Genomic DNA, 20,099 nt, shown 5'->3' on the forward strand with positions numbered 1-20,099 from the left:
TGACAGGCAGGGAGGCAGGGAGGCGAGCGACTGCAGTGAGGGAAGGGGTGTGTGTGTGTGTGTGTGTGAGGGGGAAAGAAGGAGGGAGGGAAGGTGGGACAAGGGAAAGAGAGAGGGAAGGAGAGAGAAAGTGAGAGGGAAGGAGAAAATGGAAAGAGGGAGAGAGAAGGAAGGAAGGAAGGAAGGAAGGAAGGAAGGATGGATAAGCAGCGAGAAAGAGAGTGAAGGAGGAGGGCAAAACAGAGGGAAAAGAGAGAAAGAAGGGAAGGAGGGGACCAGAGCAGAGAGCAAGAGGGAGAGGGTCTGGCTGCTTCTGCAGGGGCCTCTGGTGTCGTGTCCAGTGGGGCTCCTGTGCTGTCAGCCTGCAGGGGGCAGAGATGCCAGGGATTCCCAGGACCCTCTCCTCCTTCCCTCCAGGAGGGAACCCACAAAAGCTCCTCTGTTTGGAGCACCACACAAAATTCCATAGCAAAGAGTTAAAGCGTGGAAGAAAGCTCACAATCTGAAGGCACACAATACATGCACACACACAGGAGGCAAAAGGGTGACAAGCTGTCAAAAAGGGGAATTGGAGTGACAGCAGAGGACTCTTCCTTTCAAACCGGTTTAAAGAGCTGCAATGGCTGCCGGGGCTAAATACCCCGATTGAAGTATTTGTAGTGGGCACTTGCTTCCAGAGGCATTCGGAGGGGCAGAAACTGAATCTTCCCAGTTCCTTACAGTCATCCAAACGAAATATGCATGCACTACAGCAAAATGTTCTAGGAACATTCTCAAGAAAAAGGGATGTGCTGTGTGATAAAATGCGTTCTCATCACGTTCCCATCACATTCCACTTTCCTCAATGTGGTAATATCCATTCCCAGAACATTCCGTCTCGGAACGTTCTGAGAACAATATGCAATAATCTTCCAGAAAAAAGAGTCTGCTGAGGGTGGAGCATATGGAACCCAACTGCAGCTCCAAGAGGATTCTGGCCATTAAGAAGTACAAGAACTTTGAGTTGGAGGAAGACAAGAAGAGAAAAGGCCAGGTCATCCAGTTCTAAACATTCATCTTTGCTCTTTGCTGTGAATCATATTGTATAAGCAATGACTATTAAATTAGGAAAAGGCTGTAGAATACAAAAAGTTAGAACCTAGGTTTTTGATAAAAAGTAATGCTTCCCTCATCAACATTTTAGCTTCTCTTGTGACCTTCCCTGATAGGTGAAAAGCATTTTTATGGTGTAGTTTATGAAGAAAATGTACCTTCCATAGACATTTAAGTTTGCTCTGAAAGAAAAAGAGCCACTGTGGTCTTATTGTTCAATAGCTACTGGAAGCACAGAACAGAAAAGTTCTAAGCATAACTCTTTCTTGTTTAGTGGAGGAAAAAAGCAAGAGAGGACAATGAGAAAGAATTCTTCACAGTGATCAAGAGATCAGAATGAGCATTGAACTCACTGGAATATTGTGTGTGTGTGTGTGTGTAACTTTTTGCTTCATAGGATCACAAGTGTGAGCTAATCATATTCATTCATTTATTCATTCATTTTATTTAGCCAATCAGATATTGGAGCAGGCTGCCAGGTCTCAAGCTTGCCATTGATTTCTTGAGGAATTGATATGCTGACCCATTTTTCTAGGCAAGGAGATAAATCTCAAAAACCGTGATGCTGATGGAAAAGGTTTGATTTATTGTGCATAGTGCCCTGAAAGGAAAGGTGGAGAAATTGTTGTCCATGGACAACATGTGACTTCCAGACCCAACCTCTGAAGTCCTCCCCTCCACCACTCACCCCCCAAAGACTTCCAACCCACTTCTTATTTTGTGGCATGATTTGGGAACAATTGTCACCTCAAAACCTCCCCACCCTTCTGAATCCCCTCACATGGGCCAGCTTCCCCAGAACTCTGCAGTCCCAGTGTCTTCTTTTTGGCCACTCCCAGGTCAATGTCACTTCTGGTCATTATGAGGGCCATCAGATTGCTGGAGGGTGGTGCTATTGTGGAGACTTCTGGTCTTCAGAGGTTGAGGAAGAAATTGGTCCCTGACCTCTATGAAGTATGGGTTCCCATGTCCTCCCACTGAGCACTGGCACCAGGACTGATTTGCTCATTGCAAAATTGGTTCTATGTGTGTTTGCATTTACACAATATGGCATGGCAAAAACCAAGATTGAAGGCGAGAGACTAGAAAGTGTACGCTCTTGGACCCATCATGCTATTTGGAGCAATGTGGGAAGTGTAGCACCATCATTGCAACTCTGGGATGCCATAGTATCTGCCTATTACTTTAGTTTTACTCAGATTTATCTCATGCCCACTTCACAATCAACTAGACAAGAAGGACTTCTGGCCTAGCTCCTAATCCTTGCTCGTTTCACCTCTGCGACATCACAAGGACCTGCTCCTGGTGTTAGATTTTGATCCTGAAATCTCAGGGAATGATAGGTTACTGACCTTGCAACTCTAAGTGCTAGTGAAAAATGTTTTGCTGCTTTCAAGAAATCTCATGGTTTCTACTATCTTGGCTGTACATCCTCTGCGGCTTGGCATAGGATAGTGCTGTGGAGACTAAAATCAAGTCTCCAGCCTAATCTAACAGTGTACTGCCAGATGCCCATAATAAGACAATAATTTTTGAAACCTCTGACTTGTCCAAAAACAGTTTTTACCAGCTGCTTTCCTTCACAGATATGACTTCAGTTCATTTCAGTGTTTGCCATTTTATTTTAAATTGGGATATCACTATTATTATTAGTATTATTTTAAATGAACAGCTCTCAGTTCATTTGAAGAAGTCCCCTGAACAAACAAACATCCATTCTTTAGCTTTCCTGTGATTTCACCCACTCCCTTTTTATTTTTCTGCCATTTTTACAGAGGTTTATAGCAGAGGGCTAAAATATAATGGTGATACTATGAGTCCATTCCATTTCTGCAAAATGGCTTCATTGAAATGAGGCATGGAAATGAGTGGGTTGTTCACACAGGTTTTAGCTATTGTAGCTCAGTGAAACCAACATCTCATGAAAGAGAACCACAAATTAATATGTCTGGAAAAACAGCTTCTTGTCCAGAAACAGTCTTAGAATTTATGTGTCCCACCAGAAGTACTCCATTACTAGAAGGAAGTAAACCTTTATATCTCTGGAGATCTCACTTAAGTACCTTTCTGTCTGCTTTCCTCAGCCCTGTCAGGTCAGCCAGCTTTTACTTCAAAGATCCATCTATTTACAAAAGGCCAGGTATTCTCTATAACAAATGCAATCCACAGTCTATAATCCAAGGATTCTCAACCTTTGGTCTTTCAGATAGTTTGGACTTCAACTCTCAAAAGTTCCAGCCAATATTCAGATGCACAAGAATTCTGGGAGCTGACATCCTAAACATCTGGAGGACCAGAATGAGAAACAGTTTTAGAAAATGGTGAAAATGTCACTGATATAAGCAAATGAAGCCTCATTTGTCAGAATTAAGGGTATCTAATATGAGTACCACTTTATACCCACTTTCCTAACCCCCACCCATAGATAGGCATGTATGGGATGGCACTTTGGCTCCTGCCATAGAGTCATAGAATCATAGAGCTGGAAGAGGCCTCAAGGACCAGCAAGTCCAACTCCCTGCCTCACTGTAGGATCTCCAGCTAAAGCATCCTCAGCAGGCAGCTGTCCAGCCTCTCTTTGAAGACCTCCAGAGAAGGAGACCCCATTACCTTTGGCAACTGAGTTCATTGCTAAACTGCTCTTACTGTCAAGAAGTTGTTTTTCATGTTCAATTGAAATCTACCTTCCTGTAATGTCAAAACATTAGGCCTGCTCCTACCCTCTGGTCCAGCAGAGAATAGGTTTGTCTCCTCTCTGTGACATCCCTTGAGATAGTACCATCATGTCACTCCCTCAGTCTTCTCTTCACCAAGCTGAACATTTCCTGCTCTTATATGTTTACCTCAGTACCTCTTATCATCCTTGTTGCTGTTTTCTGAATCTGCTCCCATATGTCTATATCCTTCTTAAAATAAGCTGCCCAGAACTGAATGCAATATTCCATTTCAGCCCTGATCAGCACAGAATATAGTGGGACTATTATTTCTCTCAACTTGGAAACTATGTTTTTATTAATCCAGGATAAAAAAGCATTTGCCTTCCTTGTTGCAGAATCATACTGCTGGTTTATCTTCAACCTCTGATCAACAATAATCCCAAGGTCCTTTTTGAATGTAGTACCGTTGAGCCATCGGACACCTATACATTTGGTTTTTGCAGCCTAAATATAGATTTTTGCATTTGTTTCTACTTAATTTCATTTTATTAATTTCTGCCAATTTTCTGCCCTTGGATTGATGATGGTAAGAAGTATTTTCCTATTATGTGAAAGCACAATACAATACTATACAATACAGAGATGGAAACGATGCAATCAGGTAAAAGCAGTTTCAAGCCTCTACACATGATGATCTACACACACATGTATTACATATATAATGGATGTATTATATAGATATCTAATATACAGAAATGATTTGAGGGCACACAACAAACACACACACACACACATATATATCATATCTATCTGCCATCATCCTTAGGGATTCCATATTCCTCTTGGGAAAGCCCAGGCATCAATTTTGAGAGCTGATACCTTGTACTGGGCAAGACAGACAGAACATGGATGCCACTGGTGTGCTGCTCACCCTAATGTCCAACAGTGTCCTTACCTGAGCTGGCCAAGGTGGACCTTGGTTCTGGGCGCTTCAACAGGGCCATCTCAGGAGTTCATAACTACTATGACAAACATGGGGGTCTCTTGGTACATAATTGGTCCAATACATGAGGCACAACATACCCTGCATCTGGTCTTTACTTTTGGATAGATAGAGGATGATCTACTTTTAGGGGGTATTTTAACAACCTTGTTGTCATCATTAGATCATTTCCTTTGACATTTGGTTTGGTGGCAGCAGATCTTCCTTGTAGGGATGGGGAACCTATTAAGAGGGTTAAACCCAGAAGACCTATAGAATCTGAATGATTCCTAATGCTGTGGGGGGTTTTCTGGATGACAGGGATGCTGATTCAGTCAAGGGCTTGGTTTCACTATGGAATGGTGAGATGAAAAGGGCTATCAAAACAATTGCTTCTAAGTGCCCAATCCAGTGTTGTGCTGCCTGTAATTCAACTTGGTTTACAGAAGGGCTGTGGGCAAGAAACAGGCTGGATGCCAGCTAGAGATCAATATCAGTTTCAGCAGGCTCATGATGTAGGTAAAATGCTTGAGATCATTTCATCCCAGTACATGTAAACTTGACCTTTGCCTATATTGACTGTTGAGATCTAACAGGTGGGATTTACTGGGTGGGTTGAGAAAGTGGTAAATGCTTCACTCTGTCGCAAGGAAGTGATTACTGATTTGAAGTACTGATGGTGACCCTTTCTTGAAGAAGAATGCTTTTGACCTATAGGTACTGAGAACTACCTCCCTATTCCAAATGTCCACTTTCTTGGCATGGTGCTTAAGTATGTGGTTCCTGGAAAACTTCAGGAGCTCTTAGAAGAAACAGCTTATCTGTGCCCATTTCAGTCTTGTTTCAGGCCACGTATAGCACTGAAATGGTTTTATTGATGACTTACTCCAGGGGGGAAAGACATGGACTTCTTTTGATCTTTCTGGATTTCTCAGTGGCTTGATCATGGTATCTTACTGGACCACCTCTGCAAGATGGGAGTAGTTTTACAATGGTTCAGTTCTAATCTATAGGTCCAGTTCCAGAAAGTAACATTGGGGTGTCACTGTTCAGCCCCATGGCTGTTAAGATGTGGGGTGCCTCAAGGTACCATCTTGCTACCTCGTTCTCTTCAGTATCTATATAAAGTTTCTGGGTGAGTTCTTTGGAATTGGGTTCTCTTGATCTCTTTGTCAACAGAGTCAGCTGGGGCTCTGCAGGTGCTGGACCAGTGCCTGGAAGCTACAATGGGCTGGATGGGGGCCAGTAAGATAAAACTTAATCTTGATAAGATGGGGGACCCATGGATTTTCACATCTGGGAATTGAGTAAGCAGCCAGACCTGGATGAAGTAGCACTGCCCCAAAGGAGGAGATGTGTAGCTTGGGAATACAGTACTCCTCGATCCACCCCTGTTACTGGAAACTAAAGTAGACTCTGTGGCTCATAGTGTTAGGTCCCAGGTTCAGTTGATGTGACTGCTACAATCTTTCCTGCACATAGTTTTAAGTAGTTTTAGTCTTTTACATATGTTTTAATTTGTTTATCATGTATTTAATTTATTCAAAAAAAAATTAAACATTTTTAACCCTGAGATATTTTGATATAAGGTAGAGAATCATCATCATCATCATCATCATCATCATCATCATCATCATCATCCAAAATGTTAGGAAAATATGAAAACAGCATTTGTTCATCCTCCCCTCCCCCATTCCAAAATAAGTCTAAAATTGTCTTTTCTACATACAATTTATTTCATTTCAACATAGACCATCTTGTTGTTGTTGTGTGCCTTCAAGTTGTTTCTGACTTACAGCAACCTAAACATACCTCTTAGAGCAAGCATACCCCTCTGATCTTTTATAGACTCTAGAAATATGCTACCTCCCGATCAGGAGTCTGCCTCAGGTTGTAATAAGATTTTATATTGTATTAATTGTTTTTAGATAGTATACGGTTTTATATTGTGATTTTAAATAATTGGTACTAGTATTATTGTTGTTCGCATAATCTGACTGTAATCCCGCCTCGATCCATCGGAAGAGGTGGGACAATATAAGTAAAACATTATTATTATTATTATTATTAAAGGTGAATGTATCATGGAGGTTTCTTGGCATGTTTCTTCAGAGGGGGTTTGCTATTGTCATCCACTGAGAATGAGAGAGTGTAAGTAGCCTGAGGTCACCCAGTGAGTTTCCATGGCAGAGCTGGGATTCAAACCCTGGTTTCGAGAGTCATAGGCCAACAAGCAAACCATTACACCATGCTGGCTCCTAGAAATCTGAAAATTTGTACCTACATAATCCCAAATCTGTCAGGGGATTAGGGGAAAAATAGAATGTGTTGCTACTTGATATGAGGAGGGAGCCATGATAGAACTATATTCCATCCTATCACCCATGTTGAAGAAGTGAGGATGGGACTCTGCATTCTTGCACCACCCTGACCCCCTTGTGTATATTAGCGTTCACCCTGCCTCTTCATTCCCTGCTCCCACAATGAGGAGTGCTAAAGTGTGAAGTGTAGTTCTGTGTGCAATGGAGTGAAAGGGAAAAGAAGGCTATGGATGACTGGGGACTCTCCTTTACTACACACTGGTCAGTCTGGGAAGGTTTGAAATTGACATTTCTCTAATTACTGGGTCAATTCTTTGCTCTTAACTTATATTAGCATAGAGGAATATTTCATTGTGTACTTACTTTGTATGAAAAGAATAGTGAATGATTGCCTCAGAACAGATGCAAGTAACAGTGACAATCTGAAATATTAAAAAGGCAAGGAAAACAAAATGTAAACAAAATGTATTCTCAGTTATTATGTATGGAATGCTACACAAAGGAATTGAATCGGTCATAAATAGTATCATTTGTTGTAGCTGAAGCCTGCCAAGACAATTAGCTTGTGTTCACAATTGTGCAAACACCGAAATGCAAAGGATGTAACAGTTTGAAATCAAAGATTGTAAAGCTAGCTTACTTCACTCAAAGCACAACAAAGATAATATGTCAGTCATTTAAATATTTAACACTATGTTACATTGCTTCCTGTTGTTTTTAATGGTTTACATCTCTATTAATATATCTCCTTTTGTTCTTCTGTGCTTTCAAGTCATTTCTTACTTATGGCAACCCTAAGACAAACTTATCATGGGGTTTTCTTGACAAGATTTATTCAGCGTGGGCTTGCCTTTGACTTCCTCTGAGGCTGAGAGAATGTCACTCGCACAAAGCCAGCCAGTGTATTTCTGTGCCTGAATGGGGATTCAAACCCTGGTCCCCAGAGTTGTAATCCAGCATTCAAGCTACTACACCATGTTGGTTTTATATATTTCTTACCCAAAATCAAATTAAAACTTTACCCATACATTAAAGCCATCACTTCTTTAACCAGCTTCAAAACGGAGCTGAAGACCATCCTATTCAGAGAAGCGTTCCCAGGCATTGCATAATTGTCACTTACTATCTGATGTTCTTTTGTTGCCTGTTTTATTGAATCATTTCCTGTATTGCTATGTATTTTATATGTATTACCCTACTAGAGAGGCCCCTTCCCCACCACCATTCCCTTTGTGTCGTGTAAGCCTGAGGGCAGGGAACCGTCCAATTAAAAAGACTGTATGTACAGCGCTGTGTAAATTTACAGCGCTTTATAAATAAAGGTTAATAATAATAATAATAATAATAATAATAATAATAATAGATTTTGTCAACAGTATATAATTAAGACTCCTATCCTACAATGAGTTAACAAGGATCCACATTGAACTCAGTAATGTTGTGCTATAATTCAGCATTCAATATACAACAGGTTATATAAATTACTTCTCCAAGTTTAGACACCCAGCAGATTTCTTGGCAAATTACAGGAAGAAAATATCTGATGTGTCCTGCAGAAATATTAACCATTAAAAGTTTTGCAATTATACTTACAATTGTAAAATGCTTGCAAGGGAATTTCTGAAAATAAATCTCATAAGCCACTAAATTAAATCAGGTTCTATTACCCTGAAGGTACAAAACTTTGCACTCGATAAATTCTTTTCATTTAAGGTTAAACAAACTCTCAACATTTATTGGGATCTTGTGGGTGTAATTTACCTTGTGTCTGGGACTGGCAAGTCATTACCAACTAATGTGCAAAGCGGTGGAATAAAAGAAAATAGGTCAAAAGAGGCCAAACTGGAATAGCTTTGTATCTGTTGAAAATAACTGGAATGATTTCAAATCCTCCAGAAAAAAAGAGGGATTGCATCGTACTCCATCAAGGACTTCTTGTAGTTGGTTGTGTGCCTCCAAGTCATTTCCAACTTACAATGAGCCTAATGAGAACCTATCATGGGGTTTTCTTGACAGGTTTCTTCAGAGGGAGTTTCCCATTGCCACTCTCTGAGACTGAGACTGCCTAAGGTCACCCAGTGGGTTTCCATGGCCAGGCCAGGATTCAAATCCTGGTCTCCAGAGTCATAGTCCAACACTCAAACTATTATGCTACACTGATGTAAAAGCCTTTAGGACAATGATTTGTAACATCCTGGAAGCAAGGGGCTACATTGTATCCCATCCCACTTTGGGCTGTACCACCCTTTCAATTATAGTGACTACTCATAAATTTGCTGGACAATCAGTGGCAACTTGGACAGCTCTCCATGGTAAAGGAGGGACCCAACATGTCCTTCCATAGCATAGAGTTGTTCAGCCCCATACCCCAATGTGTTTCCTCGCTTTCCCGAAGAGAAAGGAGGAAGAGATGATTTTTGCCACAAGTGTATAATATGGTGGAGTTCTTTAAGTGGCAGTAATACCCACTGTGGTGGAAAAGAGGGGCCGGAAGCAGGAAAATGCAGAAAAACGTGTAGCACTGCAAACCTAGCATGCCAGGATAGGATGCATTTTGTTTGGCTAGGAGCCAGTAGGGTTGTTCTGCTCTATTCCTGTCTGCAGGGATGGGATGGGGGGGGGGAATCCCATTCTATGGGGTATTATAGAGGTCAGTTCCAGAAGGCTGGGGACCCCTGCAAAGCTGTGTTTTCAGTGGTGAGAAGGATTGCTATGGGAGGTAATCCAAGCATGAGGGCAGCCTAAAATCAACTGTGTCAGCTGCTTTATGCACCCTTCAGCTAAATTCAAGAATGGCAAGCTAACTTGTTGGGTTTGGTTCTCCTGGCATAGACTGGAATGACTTGCTGGGAGAGATTTGACAGCTGAATATGCAGTCAGAATTTAAAACAGCATTAAAGACCTACCTCTTCCAGCAGGCCTACCCAGCCTATTTTAAACTATGAATTTTAAAATGGTATATTTTGTTGGAAACAATGTCCCTTTAAGACAGTGTAAAATAGTTTGTATGGCTATAAATGAGAGGTAAAACCAGATTTTAACCTTTAGTAATTACCATTATATATAAGTGCTCTAAAACCCAGGGCAGGTGTTGTTAGAGTGATGTTGATGGGTTGAAGAGAGTTGGTGTGTTGTTTGTTGAGAGTGAATTTACTATATAGCAGACAGTGGATGTTGGAGAGAGTTACAGGAGAATTTGTATATAACTTGTACATATTGAAACAAGTGATAAAAGCCTCCAAGGACTTTTGGATGAATCCAACTGCCTGTGCATCATTCCAGGTTGTTCAGTGCAATATTGCCAAATACTACTGAGTTTGTGCTTCTACACTCTGCTGTGTAAATAGCTACTGTAGAGGTCAATCACCTCAGACAGTGCTGATAGTTGGCTTCTCTAGTGGGCCTAGTTTTTATTTTTGTTGCTGCAAGCCTGCAGGACATAGAAGAGAGCCAATGTATTTTTAATTTTGTGTTGCATTATTTTAATTTGTCCTGTATTATATGTGTTTTAACTTAATGTGTAAAAATGGTTTTCTGTGTTTTAATCTATGTGTTGCACCCCACCTGGAGCCTTGGGGAGAGGTGATGAAGATGGAAATTAAGATGATTTGAATTCTTTGCCTGCATTTCAGTGGAGGTAAATTTCACTAAACACATTGGGATTTATTTCCAAGTATATGTGTGTAGACTCATGCTGAGAATTCTATTCTCAATATAGTCTGTAAATTCTGGTGTCTCGCATCTCATTTCAAGTAAGACTCCTCTGGGCTGTTTAACATAGGCCCATTACAAACGGGCCTTTAAGTACAGATTCAGTCCGTACTAGGGTTAGGAAGGGGCGGTGCTTCTGCACCCCCCTAACCCTAGTACGGACTGAATCCATACAAAATGGCGGCGCCCCTTCCACATGGGGGCTGCCATGACGATGTCACTACCGTGCCGCCTCTATACGGGGTGGCGCAGACGTGATGTCATGCGCCCTTTGCGTGGAGCAGGAAGGAGCTCCGTTTCAGAGCTCCTTCCTGGTTTGCGTCACTGATTTGCGTCGCTGGGCGCAACCTTTGTAACGGAGAGCACTCCCAGCTGTCCAATCAGAAGGCAGCTGAGGACCAGCCAATAGCCTGTAGGCGGGAACTTTTGAAGATTCCGAACTGACAGTTGGGGAGTCAGTTGGAACCGGGACAGTTTAGAACGGCAGTTAGGGTTTAGAATCTTGGGGAGAGAGGACTGGGGTCCAGGAGTTCCTGCGAAACTGAGGGAGTTAGGGGCTGGAATCCTGAGAGGGAGGGTTCCAGGGCTCGAGAAGGATGGTTAGGGGTAGAGTCTGTGTAGAAAGGGCTCCCTACCGTTGCACTGCCAGACCTCTAGGAGAGGGAGGGACTGGAGTGTAATATCCTGCGGGATATGGTTAGCCTTGGAGGCTGAGTTAAGAGAACGAACTGTCTAAAGAGAGGCAGGAAAGTCTCTAGGTGATAGAGGGATATCTAAGGAAAAGTAAAGTGACAGTAGCCGAGTCAAATAATACAAGTGTAACTACATAACCAGTGCCTGAACTAGCTGTTACATAATATCATTCAGTTCAAGAAAGAGATGTTCAACCGTTTTGTTTAATAAAGTTTATATTTTGGTTTACATAAAAGTTTGTCAGTCATACATCTCAGCTTCACGCTACTATATAAAGAAAAGACCCTACCGCCAGCCATAAAAAAGAGGATAACTGTTACATAATTGGTGGCAGCGGTGGGATAAGTAAAGCCCAAGCGCCTGCCATCTTTAAGAGGGAGTCCGTTCAGACGGCTGCGCCCAGCAACACAAGGGAGAAAGGGGCCAAGCGGCCCCTTTCTCCTCCTCCTCGCCACCGCAGGGTGTCCTTGGGGCTTGAAGCCCCAAGGACACTCCTTTCCAGGCTGTGGGGAAGCGGCCTTTTGCCGCTTCCCCACGGCCCAGAAAGCAGCGGATCGGGGCCTCAGCGGCTACCGTTCTGGCCACTGAGGCCCTGATACACCAGGGAAAGGTGCACCTACAGGCTGCCCCAAAGGGGCGGTCTGTAACACGCCAGCGTATATTTTGAAATATCTACTTTTGCAAGCCATTTGTCTTTACTTGGAGTAGTGTGTGATTTCTGGTGTGTGAGAACATTATCTTATCAAGTTAAACATAATGGTCTGGTCTCAAATAAATATCCAGACACTGAAGCTAGTGGGAACTGATTTTCCTTTTCCATTCTTTCCCTTCTGAAGCCAAATCATGTACTATCTAACATTTCACGGACAAAAACTGGAACTCTTGTGGGCAGGCCACATCCGAGTGTGATCAGGATGACAAAAGTTACAAATGAGGCAGAAGACAAAAGCTAGAAGAGGCTATAGCAGTTTGCTTTTGCTTGAGTCTTCTGGGAAGGGCAAGGTTATGTCCTTTCCCTGCTGCTGAGTTAACTGAGTGACAACCCTTTTGCACTTTTCTCTACTTTTGAAGCACTCAAAGTAAATAGAGGACAGAGGGGAAAAGTGGGAGAAGAAGAAAGTGAGGAATTTTTAAAGCAACTAGAAAAAAGTAGAATAACAGACAATTAATTTGGACTGTCTCTGTCAAACTGGGGCAGTTGGAGGGTTATTAACTAGTCCTTGAAGAGTATCCTGCCAGGGTTCAAGAATCCTGCCAAATGGCAAGAGTTATGGAGTAATGCAGATCTTCCAGACTTCATTTATCCCATCATCCCTATCAAAAGGGCTGGGGGGTGGGAGAGCCATACTATTGGAGAGCACATGACAAACGTCTCTTGCATTGTGTTGCTGATTATTCTGCGATGTTTGCTTCTGTCCTGTAGAACAGAGATACTGGTACAGAACAGAAATTTTTAAAATTATTGTTTTATTTAATACTGAATGGTGAAAATTCTTCCTCCAAAAATAAACAAAATAATAACTCCTGGGACTCACAGAAAACTCTTTTGAAAATCCTAGCCCTGTCAATGGTTCTGGCCTTTACTGATCCTCATGGTCTACAGAATAGAATCAGGAAGCTAAATCAAAATAGCAGTAGTAGATTCAGAAATGGAGGAATGGTATAAGGGAAGGTGGTAAAGGCTGAGTACTGTGTATGATGGAAGAGTATTAATATCACATGACATTTTTATTGCAGATCTTCCAGTGTACAAATATATAACTCCATACTTTCTCTGAAACACATTTTATTCAACAATTGCATATGTAACATTTGGTAAAAGAATTACCATGGTGAAAAACATGGCAGATTGCTGTATGTCAGCGTCTAGGCTGAAACCTTTTGCTGGCTTCACAACTATTGATATTCCTAGTTCACCAGAAAGCTTTGTCACTCTGTATGAGAGCCACTGCTGTGCTTTATTCTCTGATTGCTCCCTTAAAGTGGTAACTGCTTCTTTCAGCTTTGTTCTTTCAACAGTGCATTTTACTGTTGTAAGCAAGAAGCAATGCAACTTTCTCCTTAATCTACCAGCAAAAGCCAGTAGGATTGTTTCAGAGAACATATATGGAGAAATGTAATTTCAATAGCAATTCATACTCCCCCACATAGTCCCATTTCTCCCTAAACTCTGCACTAAAGAGTAACCAGTGCTCAGGACAGTTGTTTTCTGAGATTCGTAAGTAGATGTGAAGAGAACATGTAGCTAGTCTTAATAGCAAGTGTCCTTAGCCTTAATTTAAAATGAAATTCCAGGGAATAGTGCTTATTTATTTGAAGAGCACTGTAAAATATTTTCCCTCTGCAATCAGAGGTAGGTACAGGCAAGCCTTTGGGAAATAAATCATGATCTGTAACATTTGGATTCTTTCTTGTGTTCATTACAATTTTATTTATCAGAGAGTCTGGCATGGAAACTTAAGTCTCAGAGCAATTTTCGTGTTCTGTTAACAATAAAAAATCTACAGAATATTGAAAAACCACATAGCTTTCTATAGTTTTTGAAAAGGTCATCCAGAGCCTTTCCCAATAGCAGGTACAAACAGACACATCTGTAAGGCCTTCATGACAGATAGAGTAATATATATCATTATGTGTATGATAATACTGAACATGAAAAGCCTACCCAGCAAACCACCAATGACAAGTTCAGCATCTTCCTTAGGAAATGGACCAAGAAGCCCTTTTTTCCCAATATCCTGATGCCTGTCCATTTCAATCCACTACTGTTGACTTACAGAAGTGGGAATTATGCACCCTCCAGATATTGCTGGTCTGAAGCTCCCAGCATAGAATCATAGAATCATAGAATCGTAGAGTTGGAAGAGACCACTAGGACCATCCAGTCCAACCCCCTGCCATGCAGGAAATCCAAATCAAAGCATCCCTGACAGATGGCCATCCAGCCTCTGTTTAAAGACCTCCAAGGAAGGAGACTCTATCACCCTCCGAGGGAGTGCATTCCACTGTCGAACAGCCCTTACTGTCAGGAAGTTCCTCCTAATGTTCAGGTGGAATCTCTTTTCCTGTAGCTTGCATCCATTGTTCCGGGTCCTGTTTTCTGGAGCAGCAGAAAACAAGCTTGCTCCCTCTTCAATATGACATCCTTTCAAATATTTAAACAGGGCTATCATATCACCTCTTAACCTTCTTTTCTCCAGGCTAAACATCCCCAGCTCCCTAAGTCGTTCCTCATAGGGCATGGTTTCCAGACCCTTCACCATTTTTGTCGCCCTCCTTTGGACACGCTCCAGTTTCTCAATGTCCTTTCTGAATTGTGGTGCCCAGAACTGGACACAATATTCTAGGTGGGGCCTGACCAGAGCAGAATACAGTGGCATGCCTCACTACAGGCTATGTTGGCTAGGGCTACTGGGAGTTGCAGTCCAAAATATCTGGAGTGCCATATGATTCCTATTCCTGACGTACAGTATGACTTAAAAACATATCAAGAGATGATGCTTTCAGATTGGACAATGGTATTGGTGATATGGGTTAGAAATTAATATACTGGGCTAGAACTATCCAGAGGTTGAAGAAGCAGGCAGAAATCATTTTACCAAGGAGTTGGTACCAACAAGTTGAAAGAATTTGCTAACCAAGCTTACATATTTATTGTGTGGCCAGGGAATATTTTAGACTCCAGATGGGATCTTTGGCCCCAAGAAGCTACAACAGATACAACTAATGGTAAGGGATTATGAGAGCAGTAACTCCAAAATGCCTGAGAGCCTATCCAGACAAGAAAAACGTTCCTGAAAGTTCCAGGTTTTGCTACCGTACAAACTGATCTTACTATGGAGAGTTAAATGATGTTTTTCCTATTGGTATCTGAGGACTTGCCATTTATGGATTCAAGCATCCATGGACAGCAACCTGCATTGTACCCAATGGTGGCATGTGCATGCAGCCACACCACCATTAGGGACAAGCCCTGTTGTCCCCAATGGTGGCTATTCCTAATGACAGCATGGCCACATGCATACACTGCCATTAGGGATAACATGGGCTTGAGCATCCGTGGATTTTGGTACCCATGGGGGGGATCTGGAACAGATCCTCCACTGATACTGAGGGCAAACTATACTGTAGTCCCCCCTTATCCATGGGAGATATGTTCCAAGGCCCAAGGTGAATGCCTGAAACTGCAGATAGTACTCAATCTTATACTAGTAATATTTTCAGTTTAAATTAACCCAGTCTTTCCCAAAATGAAATGGTGAGCCATGGCTGTCTGTTTGTGCTGCCACCAAGAAACATAGCAATTGTTTTGAGGATCCAAATTCATCAGAGATCAGGAAAGGAAAATGCTAGCAATAAAGCAAAAAGATCCTAATGCTTAACTAGCATAAAATTCATAGAATCATAGAATTGTAGAGTTGGAACATACCACAAGGGCCATCCAGTCCAACCCCCTGCCATGCAGGCAATCTCAATCATATTGCTGAAAATCATTTCCAGTCATAGAAATATTGCTCAAGCACTTTATCACTTTGACTATATATAACTCATGAACCATTCATTCATTTACTGTCCCACCTTTCTCCCAACACAGAATCCAAAGTGACTTTAATTAATAATTAAAATTAAATCTATAATTTTAAAAGCTCTGGGGAAACAGATGAAAGTCAGTTTCTGAAATGTTGCCTGCGTCTTTATGTGACTCATGATGGGAAGAAGAGAGAACACAAGGTGGGAAGGGGAAGCTGGGATACTTCAAGAAACAATTTGGATACAAAACCATGAATATGCCAGTAAAATTCAAACAAAAAATATTGGCAAGTCTCAATATTTCCAAGCCCCCCCCCCCCCCCCTTTTTTTTTTTTCTGGATAAGCCTAGATAAAACAAAAGTTCTCCATCCCTGGATTACTGACTAGTTAGCACCATCTGCACTACCTTAAACAGAGTCACAAATTGTGATCTTTTGCCTTTGGTCAAATGGAGCAGGGGAAGTTTGGGGAAATTAGTTATCCATGGAAATTCACAGCGTGTGAACAAGTGCTGATGTAAGCTGCTGTGAGCCTTTATTACAGTTATATTGTGCATGCAAGAACATTTAAAACAACCAGATTGCTGTGATTAATATATTTAACATTCAGTGAGGGCATTCAAGGCACAGTAAAGAATTTTCACCTCATTAAAGGAGAATGTCACATTTAGAAATATGCAGGCATATTAATCAAATCATAGCAATAGCAATAGCATTTAAAATTCTATACCACTTCATACTGAACTAAGTAGTTCAGTACTCTTGAGTGGTTTACAATGTGTAAGCTAATTGCTCCCAGCAAGCTGGGTACTCATTTTAGTGAAATACAGAAAGATGCAAGGCTGAGTCAGCCCTGCAACTCTGGGATCAAACTCACAACCTTATGGCTTCAATACTGGCTGCAGCACTGGCATTTAACCACTGTGCCTAGGGCTCAACATAGGAGGGAAATTTAAAAGGAATAAAACATTAAAATGAACGTAAGTCACTTCTCACCACCACCATCATCACCACCACCATGGCTGGTTTAAACCAAAGTGGAATGTAGAACTCATCCTATCTATGAGTTCACAAGCAACTCAACCAAATTGCAAGGACCCCCACCCCCTGCCCCAGAGCTGCCTTTCCAAATCAGGTGATTGGGTAACAAAACTGGCCAATGACTACCAGCATAAGTAAATATAAAACAACTGTCCACAATTGTCCTCCAGAAGACTGTGTCTTCCAGAATGTGGAGTTGAACCTAGATCTCCCAAGTCGCTGCTCAACACTCAAATCATTTCACAAGCTTCATCAGATTCAACAGACATATGTCTAAAATAGCCCACATGGCAGTAAAAATGTTAGGCCCTATACAGACTGGCCCAAAAGGCCGGCCTGTGGACGGAGTCAGGGCACTGTGTCCTGATGACATATGCTCTGACTCCACCCCCAGGGCACCATGATGCTGCGTGCTGCTCTGGACAGCATGCAGCATCATGGTGTACCTCTGGCGCTATGTCTAGATGGCAAAGTGCTGAAAGGGCCACACCAAAGCTTTTTGTACCCTCCAGATCAGGGCCATGGCCTGAGGTTGCTATTGCCCCGATCCAGCTGGAGAAGGGGCGGCTGCAGGCCCTTTGGGGTCATCTGTCAAATCCTTAATCTCATTAAAAACCTGAAAAGTAGATTTAACCAAGAGAGTGATTTACCTAGGATTATATGAGGGGATCTAAATTTGTGTTTCTCATACTCAAACCCAGCATCATCAGTGTACTATGCTATAACCATACTATGCAGCTATACTCAGAACCAGCCCCACTGGAATGTACTTCTAGGTACATCAATGGGATGTACCTCCAGCTAAATGTTCATGGGATTGTGGATTATCTTCCACATTTTACCAGCCTTCTGCACCCCAGTGCATTTCAGGTGCACGGGATTACAACTTCCAACTTTTGCAGCTAGCCTGACTTATTTGTATACAGTATTGAAATAAATTTCAATATTCGAGACAATGCCTGCATTCAGGGACAAAGGAGGTTTGATTCAGGTATTGCAACATTAGCTTAACAAGACAAGCTTAAAAGTAATGAAGATCAAAAGTAATCTAACTCACAAGCCATAAACTCCAAAATAGACCAGGTATTGTTCTTGTAATGTGTGGCTGAGTTAGCAAATTCAAAACACCTCAGCTCTTGATCCATTTACTAGACATTGCTTTTCTCTGTCATTTCCCACTCTACTAGAATGATTTGCATTGGATTTTTCATTGCATATCGGCTCCCAGAAGATATGCTGATTAAATCTGAACATTTGATGGTTTTACTGCTCAAGTCACTTATGATTGTCAAAGTTTCAGACTCATCTCTGCTGCTGCTTCCGTTTAATCTGTCATGCTGTAATAATGCCTGTGGTTGAAGACAGAATAGAATATTTTTGAATTCCTTAATTCTCATATGCTAATCAAATTTTAGGCCCAGTACAGACTGCGGAAAAAGGGCGGTCCACAGTCGCCCCTTTCTGTGGTGGATTGAGGCCAGGGCAGCCTCACCAGCAGCCCAGAGGCCCCAATCCAGCACATTTACAGGCCAGGGAGAAGCGGCAAAATGCCACTTCTCCATGGCCTGTAAAGAGGTGTCCATGGGGCTTCATGCCCCCGGACACACCGACAAGCGCAGCAAAGAGGAGAAAGGGGCCGCCCGGCCCCTTTTTCCTTTGCATCGCTGGAGTGGCCATGTAAAAACCTGGTTTCCGGCCGGGTTATGAAACAGACAGCTTTGGTTGCCGTGGTAGATGACCTATGATGACCTATGAAGGGAAATGGACATAGAGAGTGTGTTAGTTCCTGTTAGTTCTGCTTGATCTCTCAGTGGCTTTTGATACCATTGACCATGGTATCCTTCTGAGCCATCTCTCTGGGATGAGTCTTAGGGGTACTGTTTTACAGTGGCTCTGTTCCTTCCTGGAGGGTGGTGCTGGGGGACTCCTGCTTGACTCCCTCTGGCCATTGACTTGTGGAGTCCCTCAGAGTTCTGTGTTGTCCCATATGCTATTCAATATATACATGAAACCACTGGGAGGGGTCATCCAGAGTTTTGAGGTGAGATGCCATCAATATGCTGACAACACACAACTCTACTACTTCTGTCCACCTCAGTGCAAGGAGGCTGTCCTGGTCCTAAAACAATGTCTGTCATCAGTAATGGACTGGATGAGGGCAAACAAATTGAAACTTAATCCAGACAACACAGAGGTGCACCTCGTTAGTTGGAAGGCATATCAGGGAATAGGGACCTAGCATGTGTTAGATGGGGTTACACTCCCTCGAAGATGCAGGTTCACAGTTTGAGGGTACTCCTGAACTCAGCTTTGAATCTGGAGGCCCAGGTCTAGGCAGTGACTTGCACGCCAACTGCGTCCGTTCCTCAAGACACTGGATCTGGCCATGGTGGTACATGCCTTGGTTACATTTCATTTGGACTACTGTAACACGCTCTACATGGAGCTGTCTTTGAAAGGTGTTTGGAAACTTCAGCTGGTTCAAAGAGCTTGGAGTAGACTACAGAGATGACACAATGCCCCTGCTGAAACAGCTTCAGTGGCTGCCAGTTTGTTTCCAGGCACAATTTAAAGTGCTGGTTATGACCTACAAAGCCCTATATGGCTCAGATCCAGGTTATTTGGCAGACTGTATCTCCCTATATGAGCCGCCCTGGGCTCTGAGATCTTCAGAAGAGGACCTTCTCCCTGTTCCACCCCCATCAGAAGCATGGTTGGTGGGGACACAAGAAGGGTCTTTTCAGTGGCTGCCCTTAGACTGTGGAACTCCCTGCCCAGGGACACCAGAATGGCCCTTCTTGTTGGCCTTCCACTGGCAGGTAAAAACCTACCCTTTTAGACAGACTTTTAAAGCAGGTTTTTAAAGAACGGGCTGGGTGTTGAATTTTTAAAAAGTATTTTAATCACTTTTATCTTTTTAACTATATTTTATTCTTTTATGCAATCTGTTTTAATATTGTAATAATTTAATTCTGTTTAATGTAACTTTAAAAAAAATAGTACTGTATTGTTCTTAATCTTGTAAGATGCTCTGAGTTCCAGTTTAGGGAAATGGGCTGGATATAAATAAAT

General features: G+C 42.2%; 1 protein-coding gene across 2 annotated transcripts in view; it reads right to left on the minus strand.

Annotated features, from left to right (window-relative positions):
• Positions 1-20,099, minus strand: part of ARL6IP6 (ADP ribosylation factor like GTPase 6 interacting protein 6) — a 45,720-nt gene that overhangs the window by 10,963 nt on the left and 14,658 nt on the right. For both annotated transcript variants that reach the window (XM_042447057.1, XM_042447056.1), the window contains exon 4: positions 7,416-7,474. In XM_042447057.1, coding sequence (XP_042302991.1) covers positions 7,416-7,474 — 59 coding nt within the window. The remainder of the gene's footprint in view (positions 1-7,415; positions 7,475-20,099) is intronic.

Source organism: Sceloporus undulatus, chromosome 1 (assembly GCF_019175285.1).
Source record: "Sceloporus undulatus isolate JIND9_A2432 ecotype Alabama chromosome 1, SceUnd_v1.1, whole genome shotgun sequence".
NCBI lineage: Eukaryota > Metazoa > Chordata > Lepidosauria > Squamata > Phrynosomatidae > Sceloporus > Sceloporus undulatus.